Raw genomic sequence first — 16,598 nt, 5'->3', positions numbered from 1 at the left:
AGTACTGCTGTTGGTTTATGACATATCAAAAGCATCTCTCTCTCTCTGACCAGATACAGTCCAGAATTACTGAATCTTGGTGTAGGAAGTGACCTTCCATTTTATGACAATAAAGTCATCCCAGATGAGGAAAGAGATTGGACAGGAGCAAACCCAAGCTTCCTTCCTCCCTTGCTAGGATCTTCCCACTCAGCCACAGCCTGCAGATTCTAATTTCTTCAGGATCTAGTCAGGCAAATGCAGTAATGCAATAAGGACAGGTGGGTCTGGCGCACATACTGGGCAATACATGCCCTACCTAATTATAGTTTTTGAGCATGGTGCTACTCACAAAGAACAGGCTTGCCAGGCAAGTTTGGCTGCAGCTATTTCTTTGCATCTAGTTCTTTCAAAGGGAACCATTCTGATGCCTCTTTACAGAAACTAAATCTATTTCCTGATGATCACTGAAAATGCCATTCTCCATAGTTAGATATGCTCCCCTTGATGTCTGATCTGCTCTCAGAACCTTCCATCAGACATCAGTATAGTTCTCTAAGGAGACATCTATCAACCTGAATTTACTTAAACTGTCACTAACACTGAACACCTATAAACCGATATAAGTATATAGATATATAGAGATATTTATAACATATCATATGTAGATTTATAGGGAGGGAGTAGAGAGAAGAAAAAGGAGGGAAGGAGGGGAAGAGGAAGGGAAGAAGGCAGTTAACTAACATGTACAGAACATCCCATGTGCTGAGTCCTCTGCCAGGTGCTTCACACACGTCTTGTCCTGCTGATTGATGCGAGGGAACGAATCTTCTCCTCAGCCCCTGGCCCACCCTGGTAACCTGCCTATTTCACTAATGGATCTTCCCTCCAGCAGCTGTTCTTTCTCATCCAAGGCTGAGAGCACCTCAGTGCACAGCCATTCACTCAGTTTAGGGTCACAGCCTTCGAATTTGCCATAATAACACCCTCAGTTTCTATGACTAACACACACAAAGTTCCCTCACCTCCCCCAAGGTACCTACATAGAGCTCCCTCTACGTTCTTATGCTGCTGCCTGTCCCACATTGTACAACAATCGCGTCTTTGGGGGACTGGTTTATTTGGGGTAAATTGATTGAGTGCAAGACCAAGTTCTATGTCTTTCTATCCCCCCACTCAGCATATCTCCTGACACATAGTAGGTGTTCAATAGATGTTTGTTGAATGAGTGAGTGAGTGAGAGTGAGAATGAACGAGTGAGTGAGAAAATGTGGAACAGGGAGGGTGAGGAACTGAAGGGGTGGAGAGAAAGCTATAAAAACGAATGGACTACAATTTCTGTTTGCATGTCACATCTTCCTTTGATAGATTTACAGGATGCATTTAGGGAAGTTGGAGGTGTCCATTTGTAGATAAATAATTCAAGTGCTAATTATCATTTATTCATTAAAGCAAGTCCTCTCTGGGCTTCTTCTTAGAAGATGGAACAGTCGGTTGGTTCTCTTCTATTTATTTTCAGTACTTGAACAGACAGTTATTCTATTTTTAAAATCTAGACTTTGGATTGGTGCAAATGAGCCATATTTCCTTGCAACAACAACAACAAAAAATGGGAATGCGCCCTTATTTTCCCTAAAGCTCTTATTTCCTAATCACTTTTAACAGTTCTGGCTGAGTTTATTTTCCAATCCTTTTTCCTATTTATGAGCGAACGTTTCAAGTTTGCACCAAAGGAACACACGGACCTTCATCTGCCAAATCTGGATATTTATTGCAATCTATCTCAAATGATAATAAATTTTTTGAGAACACTTTGCTATTTCAATGTGTTTTGATCTCCAGCTTAAGCCACCAAGATTGATGGTTTGGGGACTTGGCTGGGGGTGGAATGTCTCAACTTCTGCCAACTCTCCATTGTCACATCAACACGTCCAGATCCTGGGTTGTCACAGTCTCAGCCCCTGCCATTGTTGAACTGGCCGACTCTTATCTGACCCAATGTTATCTTTCTAAATTGAATGCAGCTACATCTGGGTAGGGTTTTAAGGGCAATTTTTCCTTTTTACTGAAAGCTTTTTATCAATCCCATCTCTAAATCAGAAAGCTGTTCATGCATAAAATATATACAGTGCAGACGAGAGGCAATTAGGCTAACAAAGCACATTCCTTGGTAATGAGGAATTTTTATTCACCTCTCTGGTCCTCCTGCTTAACAACCATCGTTTAAGGCTGCATCACACTGCACTCACAGGCCGGAGCGCTCTCCCTCCAGTCAGAGAATCTAATCTCCCACTCCAGCCATAATCTTAATCAAGCTTCCATCTGTGTCAACCAGGCAGCCGACTCCGTGACTGGATTCCCACTCTGAGCTTTCCTTTTGTTCTACAGCCTGAAAACGCTGCTCCAGCCCCAGGGGTCACTGTATGGATTTATACTTTAGTAGGATGACCAACTGTCTGTGTTTGTTGGGGCCTTTCGCAGTTCTAGCACTGAAAGTTCCGTGTCCTGAGATAGCCCCTTCAGTGCCAGGCAAACTGGGAGACCTGGTCACCCTAACGTTAAAGCTGATGGGAAAGAGAGACCCATGTGACTTTGGGTCATGGCTGAACAAAGTCGAAAACTTATCAAAACAGATTATGAAATAAGATTAAAAAACTTTTTTTTTTAATTCAGAAAATATATGTGTGCCTACTGAGGGAATGCACAGAGCATAGGACGTGGTCTCCTAAACCACGGAGCTTCAGTCCCCAAATGTACCTAGTGACAGGCACTGACGAGACTGCGGGGAGCAAGAGAGAAACAATCCCTGACTTGACAGAATAAACAGGCAATTACATCAAGAATGGTAAGCGCTATGGGGGTGGGGCAGGAGGGGAACATTCTAGTTGTGAGAAGGGAGGAAGAGCATTTCTATGATTTTCATAGCTCCAAGGGGCACGGCATTTCTTTTCTGATGAAGACATTTCAAGGTGCTTTTTTCTTATGAAACGTTTTACTTACCACCAGCCAATATAACCCAATCCACATTTTTTACAGTTGTCACACTACAGATAATTGTCTTTAAGTTTCCGTTATTCCAATCTTATATGAATGCCCAATTAAGAATTGAGTGACTTCCTTTTAGGGGGAACATGTACTTGAAAACGTAAATCTAGGAATCAAGCCATTTTTAGCATATGTTTAAGTTAAAGTTTAAATCTGATTGAACACAAGCAGGACTCAGAATCCATATGGCTTGTTCTAGCAAAGCAAACAACCTTGAGTTCAGCAGCTGGTTTGTTCAAACAAGATAATCAGTCCCCTTGACTTATTTAGAACATACTTCAAATATTTAGTTTCTCAGTTCAAAGTGTTTCTGCCGGAATGTGGTTCATTTTTATATCAGCATGATAAACTGCAACAATGGATTTATAACGTAGATGCTTTAATTTTTAGGAATGTATTTCACTGTTTTGTTTTGTTTTTAGAGACCAGGCAATCGTTCGTTGGGCTGTTTGCAGCGAAACAGTGTCACTGCATGGTCAGGACGCACCACTGCAACGTCCGTCTGTACACTGGTGTGAATATTTGGGTTGAGATACTCATTTCTTCACCTTCTTTTCTTAACAAACTCATTATTTCAAAGCAGAGAATTTGATGTGATTGGAGATTATTTTTCCCATAATTTTGTTATTCAGTCAAATTCATTAGCTGTTAGTTTTTTAATGACATATCATTCTGAAGTTATGTGATAAATGCAAACTAATTCAAGGGAAGAAAGAATAACAATAGTAAAATGAGCCTGGTCCTTTGATACAAACGGGGTGTATATTGTTATGGCACCAAGACGCTTGGAAAGCTTACCATTTTACTAAACTAGGGGCATAGGAGGAAGTGGAAATTCCCTAGGAGTGGTTAATAATGGGAAATGTTTTCTTTTGGTTCTTTACCAATGTCGTCTTCTAGACCCACAAAAAAAGTGTCAAAGAGTACCCCACCAGGGCTGTAGGGACTGCCAGGCACAGGACACAGCCAGAATCACTCGGGAAACTGAAAATAACGAAATTGTCATTTTGCTTGAATCTCTAAATTTGTCACAAATCACTTCACGTTACTAAAAAAGCCAATGAAGGAGCTGGCCCCGTGGCCGAGTGGTTAAGTTCGCGTGCTCCGCTGCAGGCAGCCCAGTCTTTTGTTGGTTCGAATCCTGGGCACGGACATGGCACTGCTCATCAAGCCATGCTGAGGCAGCGTCCCACATGCCACAACTAGAAGGACCCACAACGAAGAATATACAACTATGTACCGGGGTGCTTTGGGGAGAAAAAGGAAAACAATAAAATCTTTAAAAAAAAAAAAGCCAATGAAGAGGGAGAAGAAGAGTGCAAAGATATCTTGTGTAGTGATGGGAATTATAAGCCAAATAATATTTAGCTGCACAGAAATCCATACGTGTACCAACTTTCCAAAATAAATGGCTTCCCTCTCTGTGGAATTGCACCAGGTAACACACAACACACTACTACTCGCTGGAAAACTGGAATGATTTGAAAGCTACCTGATGAGTGAAGAGATGAGAGTGTGGAAAAACATTATTTGGATTCTAAAACAATAAAATGATTAAGCCCAAAAGGAGGGGTTTGCAACTCTTCTGACAGGAGGTACTTTCGATCTTACCAAAATTTAGTACGCATATGAGTCAACAAGCAGCAGGTTAGTGGAGGACAAGGGAGGGAGGAACAGACAAAGGGGGCTTGGTTACAGAAATCCACCCAGGAAGGCTCAAACCTTCAAGTGTTGGTTGAGGTGAAGACCCTCAACTGAGTTGTTCCTTCTTCCCTTTGCCGATCCCTTCATTTATTAACTTATTTGTAAATTTAAAAATACTTAGAATAACCAATCAGCAGGCTTATTGGGTATCTACTGGGTGCCAAGGATGTAAAAATGGTTCTTGCTTTCTAAAAAATCATATTCTACTTGGTGAGAGAGACCTCTAAACAAACAAATATGATACAACATAAGTGTTACGCTAGAGGTATACCCAAAGTATTCATGGAAAAAATATTTTTTCTAAAATGAAAGAAATGGACTGAAAGGGAATAAGCCCCATGGATGAATGGAGGGTATTAAGATTTATTAAAAACAAATTTATATTATATTATGTTATATTATATCATTACAACCAGTCTACTATCATATGTAAAGGCCAAAAGATTCGACCAGGAAAAAATGTTTCTTTATCTAACAAAGATAATGAACACTAGTTACTCTTTCTCCAAAGCATCTTATTCTTTCCTCCTCCTTCCACGAATCATAATTGGTAATTATATATTTATTTACATATATATTTTTAATATCTGTCTCTTCTACTAAACTATGAGCTCCATGAAGGCAGGAACCATGTTTATTTTCTTCAGAATTGTGTACTGAGTGTCTAACAAAGAATCAAGATGTAATAGGACCTTAACTATTGGGAGGAGAATAAATGCATAGGCTTGAACATGATGGAAAACACTGGGGGAAATGCCCTCAAAAATGAGAGGGCAGCACCATCACTTTGGTAGAAGGCAGGTCAAGAGACTGGATGAGCGTTGCCTGAAGCCTTGAGCGAGAAAGACTAGGAAAGTGCGAATGGGCATCTGTGGGAAAAAGCCACGAGCAGGTGCAATGTCAGTGGGTGCAGGAAAGATGCTATGAATTTGCCTTTATTGGGCTGCAGCTTTCTGATGGGTCAGGCTTCCTTTTGACTCACCTTTTATTCCCGGAAGACCTGGTGTCCCTGGATCCCCCATGAGGCCTCTTGGCCCAGGATCCCCCATCTCTCCTGGATGTCCTTCCAGCCCAGGCACCCCTTGATTACCTGAGGATGACAGAGGAGGTTCTGCAGGCACCCAGATGATATATGAGTCACATTAACTGGGAAGGTCATCTATCTTCTTAATATGCGGGTAACCGGGAACATTGTCTTACTACTTTTTTCCCTAGATCTCCTAACTAGAGGGAGAAAAATACACTTAACCTCAGGAGGAGAAAATACACTTTTGAGTGATTAAAGTTGCCAATTACAATTTTAAGCTCTCACTTTATTCTGAATCGGCAGGAGGCGGAGGAGCTGTTAAAATGCTGTGTGTATGTGTGGTATTTACCTTAAGTCTAATGGAGAAAAGAAAACCAGCATCCTGAATGGCAGGTGAATTAGGGAGGGCTGCAAAGCAGCTTTTGTCTGTCAAACCGTCACTTCATGCCTGGCAACCTGCTAAGTGCTTATCAGGTGTTGTCTTAGTTTACCCCCAGACCAACCCAGTGAGCTAGGACTAGCTCCAACTACAGGGGACGGATAGGTAAGTTTAAGTGACTTTTCCAAAGTCACAGGTCTGGAAAATGGCAGAGCCAGATCTGAACCCAGGTCTAAGTGGAAGCTGGCTCTTTCCTATACACCAAGAGACAGATAAGCACCCAGGGAGTTTCCAGGCTCCTTTCAATGTACCTGGACACCCTGGTGGTCCAGAGGAGCCAGGCAGTCCTGGTCTTCCAGGTGGTCCCCTGGATCCTTGAACACCAGGCAAGCCCTGCTCTCCAGGAGCTCCAAAATGTCCTAAAGAAAGAAATAGCAAACATCTGAGTGGGTGTAGTTACTCTTTGAGGCAGCGAATCTATAAAACCTCCAACTCCAGCCCTTGCCATTCTTTTCTATCCTTAGTTTTTTATATTTTAAAAATTTTCTATTGAAAAGATAATATGAAGGAAAAATTGAAAACAGAGCACCTATAATTCCACCACCTTGACATAGTTTTTCATATGCAAACAATGTGTAATACTCACAATTTTACATTCTGATTTTTAAATTAGCATTGTATCATAAATAATTTTCCAAGTTTGTCATTGTTTTCCCAATTATCATTTTTAAGTGACTGGCTGATAGCTTACTGAGTTAATATTAATTAAATTAATTAATCTAATTTTCTCCTACTATTGGCCATTCCATTTATTTCTAACTCTTTGCTGTTATGCATAATGATCTCTGTCCATCTTTAATCACTTTTTCGCCTATTAAATTCTTTCCTTAGGAAAAAATCCTAGGAGTAGAATTTCTAGGTAAAATAGTGTATTTTGGTTCTTTTTAAATGCATCTTAAAATGCTGAAGTATTTTAAAGTAAACCACAGATAGCATGGAATTCCATCCCTAAATACTTCAGGAAGTATGTCTGAAAAATAAGAGCATACTCCTATGTGGCCGAAATAACATTACCACAGCCAAGAAAATTAATAACAATCCTTAATATCATCTAAGATTCATTCCGTACTTGAGTTCTCCCAACCCCAACCCCTTAATGTCCTCTACAGCTGGCTTGTCCACCTTGTGTTCCATTCCAGAACAACACATGGCATCCAGTTGATACAGCCCTTAAGTTGAAAGAAAATCTACTACAGTTCCTTTCTTGGGACAGTCACTTGCTGAAGAGAGCAGTTCCGTTGTTCCCTAGTCTTCTAGAATCCACCATTCAGCATGTGGTTCTTGATAGAGGTTGCCAAATGGTTTGGATAAATGCTGCACCAGCTCACACCACTACTACGTGTAACCCACTCGCAGCTCCATGATCATGCCACGTGCTCACCGAGGACTTTTTGGTTTGTTGGCTTGTTTTCTTGCTAATTTAATAAGGATGAAATGATATTTCACGCTTACTTTAATTACATTTCTTTGATTACTGAAGAAGATGACTATTTCCCATGTGTTTATTTACAATGTACGACTTTAATACAATTCATAGTTACAGGATAAGCCAATAGTCTGTGCTGAAAAGGACCAGTTATATCTACAAAAAAGTATATATAGCTCTGCATGTCAGACCCATGAGGGAGTTAGTCATTATTTATTATAGCACATATGAAACAAGCCTGTGTTAGTCTATACCTGTTCCCTGATTGAATTTAAGATCTATGCGCCTCACTGTGTGTTATTTTATTTATCCTGAAAACATTCCTGCAGTAAAGGGGAGATAGCTTTATTTCATCTCCAAATGAAAAATCTGAAGCATTAAAAAGCTTGCCTCCCCAGTCACGGTTGTATTAAGAACAGACCGTCTGCGTTAATCTGTACTGTATTTTCTCTCTGAATTGAAGAGGCAAGGAAGAACTGAACCCAGTACACTCATATATAATCCCCTGAGACAGGCAGCAGATCTGTGCCTTCTCCTTAGGCAACTTCAAAGTCAATGCAGCTTTTTCCAGTCAATGGAAATTGTGTATTTAGGTAAACTCTGTGCTGGTGAATAACATAGGATGTAATTTAAAATTTTTAAGCTAAAGCTATGGCATATGGGAAAAAGAACAATTTAAATGGTGATAACCACAGGACACCAGGGAAATTACACCAAGGTGAATTTTCTTGAAAAAGTTAGCTTAAGTATAAAATAACTCAGATTTATGATTTTTTAACGCAAAATGTTAGGTAATATCAAAGGCCTCCATTTTTTACTACTTTCAGCTTGTAAATTCTCACTGTCTTCAGGGTTTACATAAAAATACCAGTAAGTGTGGAAGAATCTCAGTGTTTTGCTGGCTGATGATAATGATGACAATGACAATGACACTTTACATTTGTGTAGAACTGAACCCAATGCACTCATGTAATCCCCTTTATAAAGTGTAAATTTTCACTTTATAAATTGCTTTGAGGGAATCTCATTTGATTCTCAGAACAGTACTGTAATATGCAGAGGGCCCATTTATAGATTAGGAAACTAAGCTCAGAGATGAAAAGCAACTTGCCCAAGACCATATACACAGTAATAATAATGGAGGTTGACTTTGAGCCACTGATTTTCCTTTCTGAGACTTCTCTTTCTGGTATTATTATGAACCTCCATAATGCTAACCTCAAAACCATTTTCCCCTCCAAATGTACACCTATACATTTTAGTATTCTATTATCTAAATTTATTGACCATGTCAGAGGTAAAAGACCCATATGAAAGAGAGTGGGAAAGAAAGTTTTTACCACTGTAATAGCTTGTTTTTCTGTTAGACTTCTATTTTAGCAATGATAGGGTTTAAAAACAAAGAAATAAAACGCCCCTAGCAGTTCTGCTCAGATGTTCTTTCTGTTCTATGGAACGAAGCATGGCTATTGCCAGAGAGAATGTTAAGATAATGCACAAAACTATTACTATGAGATGTTTTCATTTACAAGGGACTCGTTTAAACATGAACCTGGTTTCTAACCTTCCCCTATCAGTTGAATGACTCTGGACATAACTTCTGAAGCAATCATCTGTGGATGGACATATGTTCTCTCCATGCAGTGGATATCCCTGTGCATGTATCTCTGCACGCTTGTCTGATTACTGACTCAAGCTAAATTCCTATGAGTTGGCTTACTAAGTTCAAGGGTATGCATATTTCGTCAGCTGTGGGTCATCTACCGTAGCCAGCTGCAGCCTTGACTGGAGAGCAAGAATTCACTGGTAGGTCCCAATCCCTTCTGAGTGATTCCGTGTCAATTGTTAAAGTACCGTTTTGAACAACTTAGATTTACTGTTGGTGTTGAGGTTTTACATTTGTTTGGTTTGGGTTTTAGTAGACTAGATATTGAGTTAATGAGATATTCAACAATATTTCAATAACGGCACTCCTCCCTGGCATTCACATGTGCTTTTCTGAGTGGGAGAGAAAAGGGCTGGGATGACAACCTGCAGGTGCATTCAGTGTGAGTGGTTACTGCTAACATCGAATTTTTAATTATGGAGATTGCAAAATAGCCGGAAATTCATTTTCAACTGTGTCAAAATCTGGGCATGCCCAGGGCAGTGTATTGTTATGTCAACATCATTGGTCATGGGAGAGCCATGGTGGAGAAAAGATTGCGAGTCCCTGGTGTATAATCCTAGTGTCTTTCTAGGCCAGGGATGTGATGGCAATGTTTACACATAATCCTTCTGATTTGTATCTTAATGGGCTAAGGGGAAAGAAACTATTGATACAATCATCACCAGCTAGGAGGATAAAGTAAGTACTCTCAACCCAAACTTATTCTTTTTTGTTTTAATAAGAAAAATGTGTAGCTATACCTGGACATCCAGGGCTACCTGGCTCACCCTTTGGACCAGGGGGGCCAAACTGACTTGCAAGGTCACCTTTGTTTCCTGTAAATGATAAAATGCACACAATATTATTTAAGAGAATTTAATTTTGCCTCATACAAGTGACTTAATAACTTTCATGGTATTTGTCTTTATAGTCTATCTTCAAATATTCCAGCAGATTTTTGAAAAAATGCTTTTTTTCCTACATCAGAACAAATGGAAACATAGATGCAAGATGTGGTTTAAACACACATACACACACATGTACAATTTTATAGTTCATAACAATCATAAGAAATTATAGATCTTAATAAGTTTGAATTTTTAAATTCCACAAAATAGTTTCAAACTTAGGTATCTATTAAGAAATTACTTGGCATTGAGCGACTATATCGTTATATTGTGTTTTAGAAACAAAAAGCAGAACTTGTCACTGTTTCAGCTGCTGCAATCACATTTGAAGTTCTCTGCAAGGAAGCTCAACTCAAAATCACAAAGGCACACTTCATTGATGACTTCATAAGAGACGGCACATTCACAGGTCATTATAGGCAAAGACTCCCACAGGCCCACGGAGCTGTTCCACACGACTGCTGCATCCTCTTTGGACACAAGGACTTACATTATAGCTGGGAGCCAGTTATAAATAAAGGACTCAAAATGATGTGGTGGGGAAGGGCAAGACAATAGATGGCATTGTGAGTGAACAAGAGAGCTAATCAGGCATGTTTTATAGTAGCTGCACACCAACATTCCTTCTTAAGGGGTCCCACCCGGACCTTGTGGAAGGTTCTCTTCCACCTGACCCTACTCATAATTGTGGCTGATTGTTTGAGGGGTAGGAATCTGGTCCATCCCAGGTCAGCCAGTCTTTCCTTGAGAAGTTGGAATAAAAAGTTAGAATTTGAGGTCCTTGGGTATTGAGGCAGAAACCAACAGGATTATCATGGTGTAGATCATCATGATGCCCTGATTCAGAGCATGTTGATAAGCCATCCAAACAGATCCATACAGATCCAGAAAGGACACTGATAGAGGGTTATGAAGCCAGTTGGTAGGCAGGTAAGTAAAAAGCAGACCATGGAGAAAAGCAGAAATGTTTCAAGAGAGAAACCACGGGTAGCCTAGGGGCTGAGTGCCATGAACTTTATGGTCTGGTGGAATTACAGCTTCTATCTGTGGACCCCAGAAGATAGTTTTTACTCCAGGTACCTTGAGTGCATTTCAGTTCCTTGCAAACATGGCCTCATCCAAGTGTAAAGGAAATGAGAAGAGGTAGGTTTGTTCTTTGAGAGAGGCAAAGGGACCATAATAAATTGATAGGTAAGTAGAAGAGGAGTGAGTTCTGAACCTTGAAGCTATAAAATATCAAAATCAAATATGAAAACTTCCCTATTTGTAACCATTTCTGAGGAAGAGACCTAGATTAGTCTTTTGGAATAAATAAGTATGTGTAGTTCATTTTTTCTTACAGCAATTATCATATTATCTATGGAGTGTCTCTCAAAGTGTAAAGCATGTTTCATTGGTGGGAAGGGAGAAGATTTTTAGGTGGTTCATTAATTACTGCTTTATATTTTAAAGTTATTTATTTTAATCTGTATTAGAATAAAATATAACTGCATTTCAAGTCTGTGGATTCACAGATAGTGAGGTTAAGGCTATGTTAAAAAGGTGAATCATTTTAAAGTAGATTTAAAGAAAAATATTAACCCAATGGTATACAAAGATAATAAAAATATTAAAGGTTTTATGCAAACATTGAAATTTAAGATATCCTGATTTTGTTTGTTTGTCTGGATAAAGGATTAATGAGAGCTGCCTTTCTCTAAGGACATTTTTGACCTTGAGTTAACCTTCTACTTCTCTTTCGCTGGAAACCTGATGAGATAGAATGTCAATTGTGTTACAAGGCAACACTGTTTTTGGCACAAGGTAACTAAAACTAAGACATGCAGCCTGTTTTGTAAATAAAGTTTTATTGGCACATAGCCATGCACCTGTGTTTGTGTATTGTCTATGGCTGCTTTCATGCTATAAGTGCTTTCATGCACAATCAAGAATTTGTGACAGAGACCACATAGCTGAAAATATTTCTGATCTGGCCCTTTGCAAAAAACACATGTGCTGAGTCTTGTCTTATGGTAAAAAGAACCCAATTGTAAGTTACATGTGGCCCAGAAATTCTTAAGTGGACTATCAACATCTGGTGAGAAGTCATGGCTTTAGCCTTCTCTGTATACTGTGACTCTTGTAACTGGGACACTAAAAGCTATACCTATGGAGTCCTTAGAAGAGATCCTGGCTCCTGTGGGGCATGGGGCTTCTAAGACAAGGTGGACACTGCCTACTGATGTGGATCTGGTCTCCTTGCTCCTGAGCTGTCACTTATGAAGCTTCAGTCACTACAAGGACTGCTGCAAGGACTCCCCCTGAGGAGGAGGACCTGCTGTGCCCTGCAGGCATGCTGTTTTCTCTCTGGTACGCTTGGATCTGAATGGCAAATGTGGATGATTTGGGTCTTGAGGGTTTGATGATCTGGTAGAGTCTAAAAAGTTGTTCTTTTGATATACTTTACTGTTCATGCCAAAGGTGCTTGCTTACAACATTACAAACACCCAGGACTATGAGCTTGATGGATGGCTGCTGTATTTCGAAACCATACCTTTAGGTCCTCTCCTTCCATCAACTCCTGAAAGTCCAGGGGGCCCTGGAGAACCCGGCTGACCCTGAGAGTTTAATGAAACAGAAGTAAGACCTTAATTGGGTTTCAAATACAAATGACACATGCATGGTATGATCCAATTATAATTTTCCATAACCCATTCTTTTTATAATTTGCAGTGGTAAAGAAAATTGGAAATGTATTGCAAGCATACTACTATGTGTCTACTTTTTAAAAGTTGATAAAACTCTTAAGGAATTAGAGATACCAATAGGTAGGATCCAATTCTCTATATCTGATTGCAAAAGAGTAATGGCATCACATAACTTTAAGTTGTGAATGAAAAAGTTGATACTAAATAAAATAGTATTAGAAGTCATTTCATACCCAAAACTTTAAAAATCTATTTTATTCCAAAACATGGGTAGCAAATTATATTATGCATTTTCCAGAAGTTGTGATATATATCACTATATTTATTGTGTCTCTTGGCTTCTCAAGGGGTATTTTATTCATGATTGTGAAGACCAAATGTATTTACAGCAAAATCTGTGATATCTGCAGTCAGATAGGAAGGCTGAGAAATCAGAATTTGCGTCATTTTTCAGATGACGCCATATTCTGGAAAACCAGCAGTCTTGAGGCAAGTGTCTATGGAGCTGTTTAGACCAGGCTGGGTCATTCTATACCACGGGAACCAGGCATGAGCGCTGGTCAGAACTTAAAGTTACATCATGGCCTTCTAGAAGGCTCCATTCTTCCCTCAGCATACCGCTTACATTCTAAAAGCCAGAAAAAAGACAATGATATACACTGGCAAATAATGACTCCTTATGGGCACCCCTAGAGCAGAAAAGTTTTATTATTTCTTTCCTCTCCAAACAACAGCCACTTACCTGGTCACCTGGAAATCCTGGAAAACCAATGATCCCTCTCAGCCCCGGGGAGCCTGGAGGGCCTGGGGGTCCAGGAAGCCCCGGCTGCCCATTTCTACCAGGCTCTCCTCTGTGAAATCCAGGTGGTCCGTGTCTTCCCGGCTCTCCTCTGCTCCCTTGCATCCCAGGATTGCCTTTATCACCTGATAGGGTTGGAAGTGTTACAAACCTCTTTGTGGAAATCTTGGGCTGGGCACTAGTTAGGATGAGAGACTTGGTCCTACTTTTAGGAGATGAAGCCAAAGGTACTGGGAATCCTAATTCCTGCCCAAGCCACATCACTATGATTTTTGGCTTCATTGACCTCACTGTAAAAGAGGCTGCCCGAGAACAGACCCAGGGCTATCCGAGGTAGGAGCGAGCATGCAGGATCATATGCCTTAATATGCTCATCTCACAAATGAGGAAGAACTTACTCACAGAATTAAAACATTTGTCCCCTAACAACGAGTTAAGGAGAGAGCCAGGACAAGAACGCAGGTCTCATGCAGATTAAGTCTGAACTTGGGAAACAGAACACAAACGTGAGGGTCAAAATCCTTGCTGTGCAGTGTTTCTGAGGACCAATAGCACAGGCATGAGGGTGCTTGTTGGTAAGGCAGAGTCTCGCCTACCCCAGACCTGATTCAGAATCTGCATTTTAACAAGAGCCTCAGGGGACCCATAGGCACATTGAACTTTGAGGAGAACGGGTCAAAATGACTTGAATAGTCATTATGCTATTCATTTTAACACCAGTCACCAAAAACAGGGTACTTTAAATCTGGAAGCAGTATTGTATGTGTATCTTGGGATTGCTCCTCCTTTGGAATATCCAAATCTATAAACACATATGAACTTCAGCTAAGTTCTCACATGGAAAAGCACAGAAAAAATATACAATGAGATGCATTAGTGTATATTTATATTCAAAAACTGACCTTTCCTAGACCTTTCCTAGTCTCAGTGTTGCTGGGAAAGTTGCCTAATACACATGCTTGTTTGAATGATCTGTATAGAAATCAACTTATTCGATATAGTTAAAAAAAATAAGTGTTTACCTCCTTCTCCTGGGAATCCACCATCTCCAGGAGGTCCAGGATCCCCGGTTTCCCCCTTTCTGGGAATTATAACCACTTCTCCTTCATCTCCTGGGGGTCCTCTCGATCCTTTAGATGTTAATTATGCAAGAGGAAAATTAACAGAGGCATCATATATGTGATTCTTCTGTTACGACACTTCACATCCAGTTTGCGAAGCCCCATTTAATCTACTAAACTATTGATGTTTATAGATCACACAGTATCGATCCTGTTGATCGATTTCCTAAAGGAAGGGCTTTTAGATTCCTCTCTGAGCTTGTCCAGGAATGGAGTCTGGTGTGCAGTGAGTGCTCAGCGACTGTTTGCTACATTCAACCAAACTGGTCTCAGAGTCTTCAGTGAAAAAACACAGGCTGGGAAAGTTCCAGGTCTAAAATATGTCTCTTTATCCTGTAAAATTTGAATTTCCCATCTCATATTTTCCAGCTCCCCATCTTTTCCTTCCTAGCCACCCTTAATTATTTTCCTTAGATTGAAAGAAGAGACACTTATCTCAACTTGGTTCTCCACATAGAGAATTCCAAAAAGGAGAAAAGGTATACAATATGTATCTGCCTGATTTTTGTGAACACTGTCCAGTTGCAGAACTGTGCTGGAGGGGGCTCGCAACAACTCGGTAAGAACTGATTATTAACAATTCAAATATTCAGCAAGCCAGTTATTAAACCATTGTCAGCTTTAAATCAGTCACGGTGGGGGTATTTATGCCATGGCGGGAGTATTTACACCACGGCAATCAGCAATCACTACGAGTCAAGACGTTTTTTAAAAATTGTATTTTGGAGAGCCAGCACATCACTGGAATTAACCTAATTTTTAATTTTTTTAGTGGGATAATTGTATAGTAGCATAATAGCACAGCAAACATCACTTATCTAAGCTAGTCAAGAATGACTCTTTGATTCCTTGATTCTACATAAATAATTTACAGGCTAGGAAAACAAAAAACAATAGCAGAATCAATCAACTGAGAAGTAAAAGTAATTTGAATTAAATATGAGGCAATTTGCCCAAAGGGCTTTAAGGACGAAAACCTTGTTTCTAAAAATTGACAAGCATTCATTCTCAACAGTGCAAATGAAATGTTACCTTCATTCACTCCAGCATCATGGCTAATATTTAACAGGCATAGGCCCTGAACATTTAAACCAGGGGTCTCGAAACTTCTATTTTTTGTTGTAATGACAACTTTCTTTAAATGAATCTCGGGGGAGACTCAACTCAAGGCCCAGATGAGAGAGGACTCATTCTAGTTCAGAGGTCGGCAAACTGCAGCCCGCAGGCCGGTTTTTGTACACAATCCATGAGCTATGAATGGTTTTTACTCTTTTAAATCATTGGAGGGAAAACTCAAAACAAGAATAATATTTTATGGCATGGGAAAATTAAATGAAGTTCAAATTTTAGTGTCCATAAATAAAATATTCTTGGAACTCAGCTCTGTTCATTTGCGTGTTATCTCTGGCTGCCTTCATGCTACAAAAGCCAAGTTGAGTAGTTAGAACAGAGACCACATGGCCTGCAAACCCTAAAATATTTACTCTCTGGCCCTTTACAGAAAAAAGTTTGGCTTTTTTGTAAAAAAAGAAAAACTGAAACAGAATCTGGGGGCTGGAATTTCTGCCTGCACCACCTTCCCAATAGCTGAGAAGATTCTCTGAAACCCAATAGCTATAAACAAAAGTACTGGTTGGTTTTTTTCTATTAAAAGAGCAATTCATTTGCCATAGTTATATGTCATAAGATGAGAGGTAAGAAAAATGAATTTTGTTTAAAATTCTAAATCAAACACCACAGAACCAAAAGACAGAGGAATCCACAGTGCAGGATAGCCCCATGTTATTTTCCATAGATCATATCCATAGGTTCTGA

At 39.8% G+C, this 16,598-nt stretch overlaps 1 protein-coding gene across 8 annotated transcripts in view; it reads right to left on the bottom strand.

The window, feature by feature from the left end:
- COL4A4 (collagen type IV alpha 4 chain) overlaps positions 1-16,598 on the bottom strand; it is a 116,273-nt gene that overhangs the window by 19,725 nt on the left and 79,950 nt on the right. For all 8 annotated transcript variants that reach the window (XM_070489578.1, XM_070489576.1, XM_070489574.1 and 5 more), the window contains 6 exons: positions 14,685-14,792; positions 13,606-13,787; positions 12,710-12,773; positions 10,030-10,104; positions 6,446-6,553; positions 5,711-5,818 (listed from right to left, as the gene is read on the bottom strand). In XM_070489578.1, the coding sequence (XP_070345679.1) occupies positions 5,711-5,818; positions 6,446-6,553; positions 10,030-10,104; positions 12,710-12,773; positions 13,606-13,787; positions 14,685-14,792 (645 nt within the window). The remainder of the gene's footprint in view (positions 1-5,710; positions 5,819-6,445; positions 6,554-10,029; positions 10,105-12,709; positions 12,774-13,605; positions 13,788-14,684; positions 14,793-16,598) is intronic.

Source organism: Equus asinus, chromosome 19, assembly GCF_041296235.1.
Source record: "Equus asinus isolate D_3611 breed Donkey chromosome 19, EquAss-T2T_v2, whole genome shotgun sequence".
In the NCBI taxonomy this organism is placed as follows: domain Eukaryota; kingdom Metazoa; phylum Chordata; class Mammalia; order Perissodactyla; family Equidae; genus Equus; species Equus asinus.
Note: the sequence above shows the minus strand (reverse complement) of the source record. Positions and strands in the feature narration are given on the sequence as shown.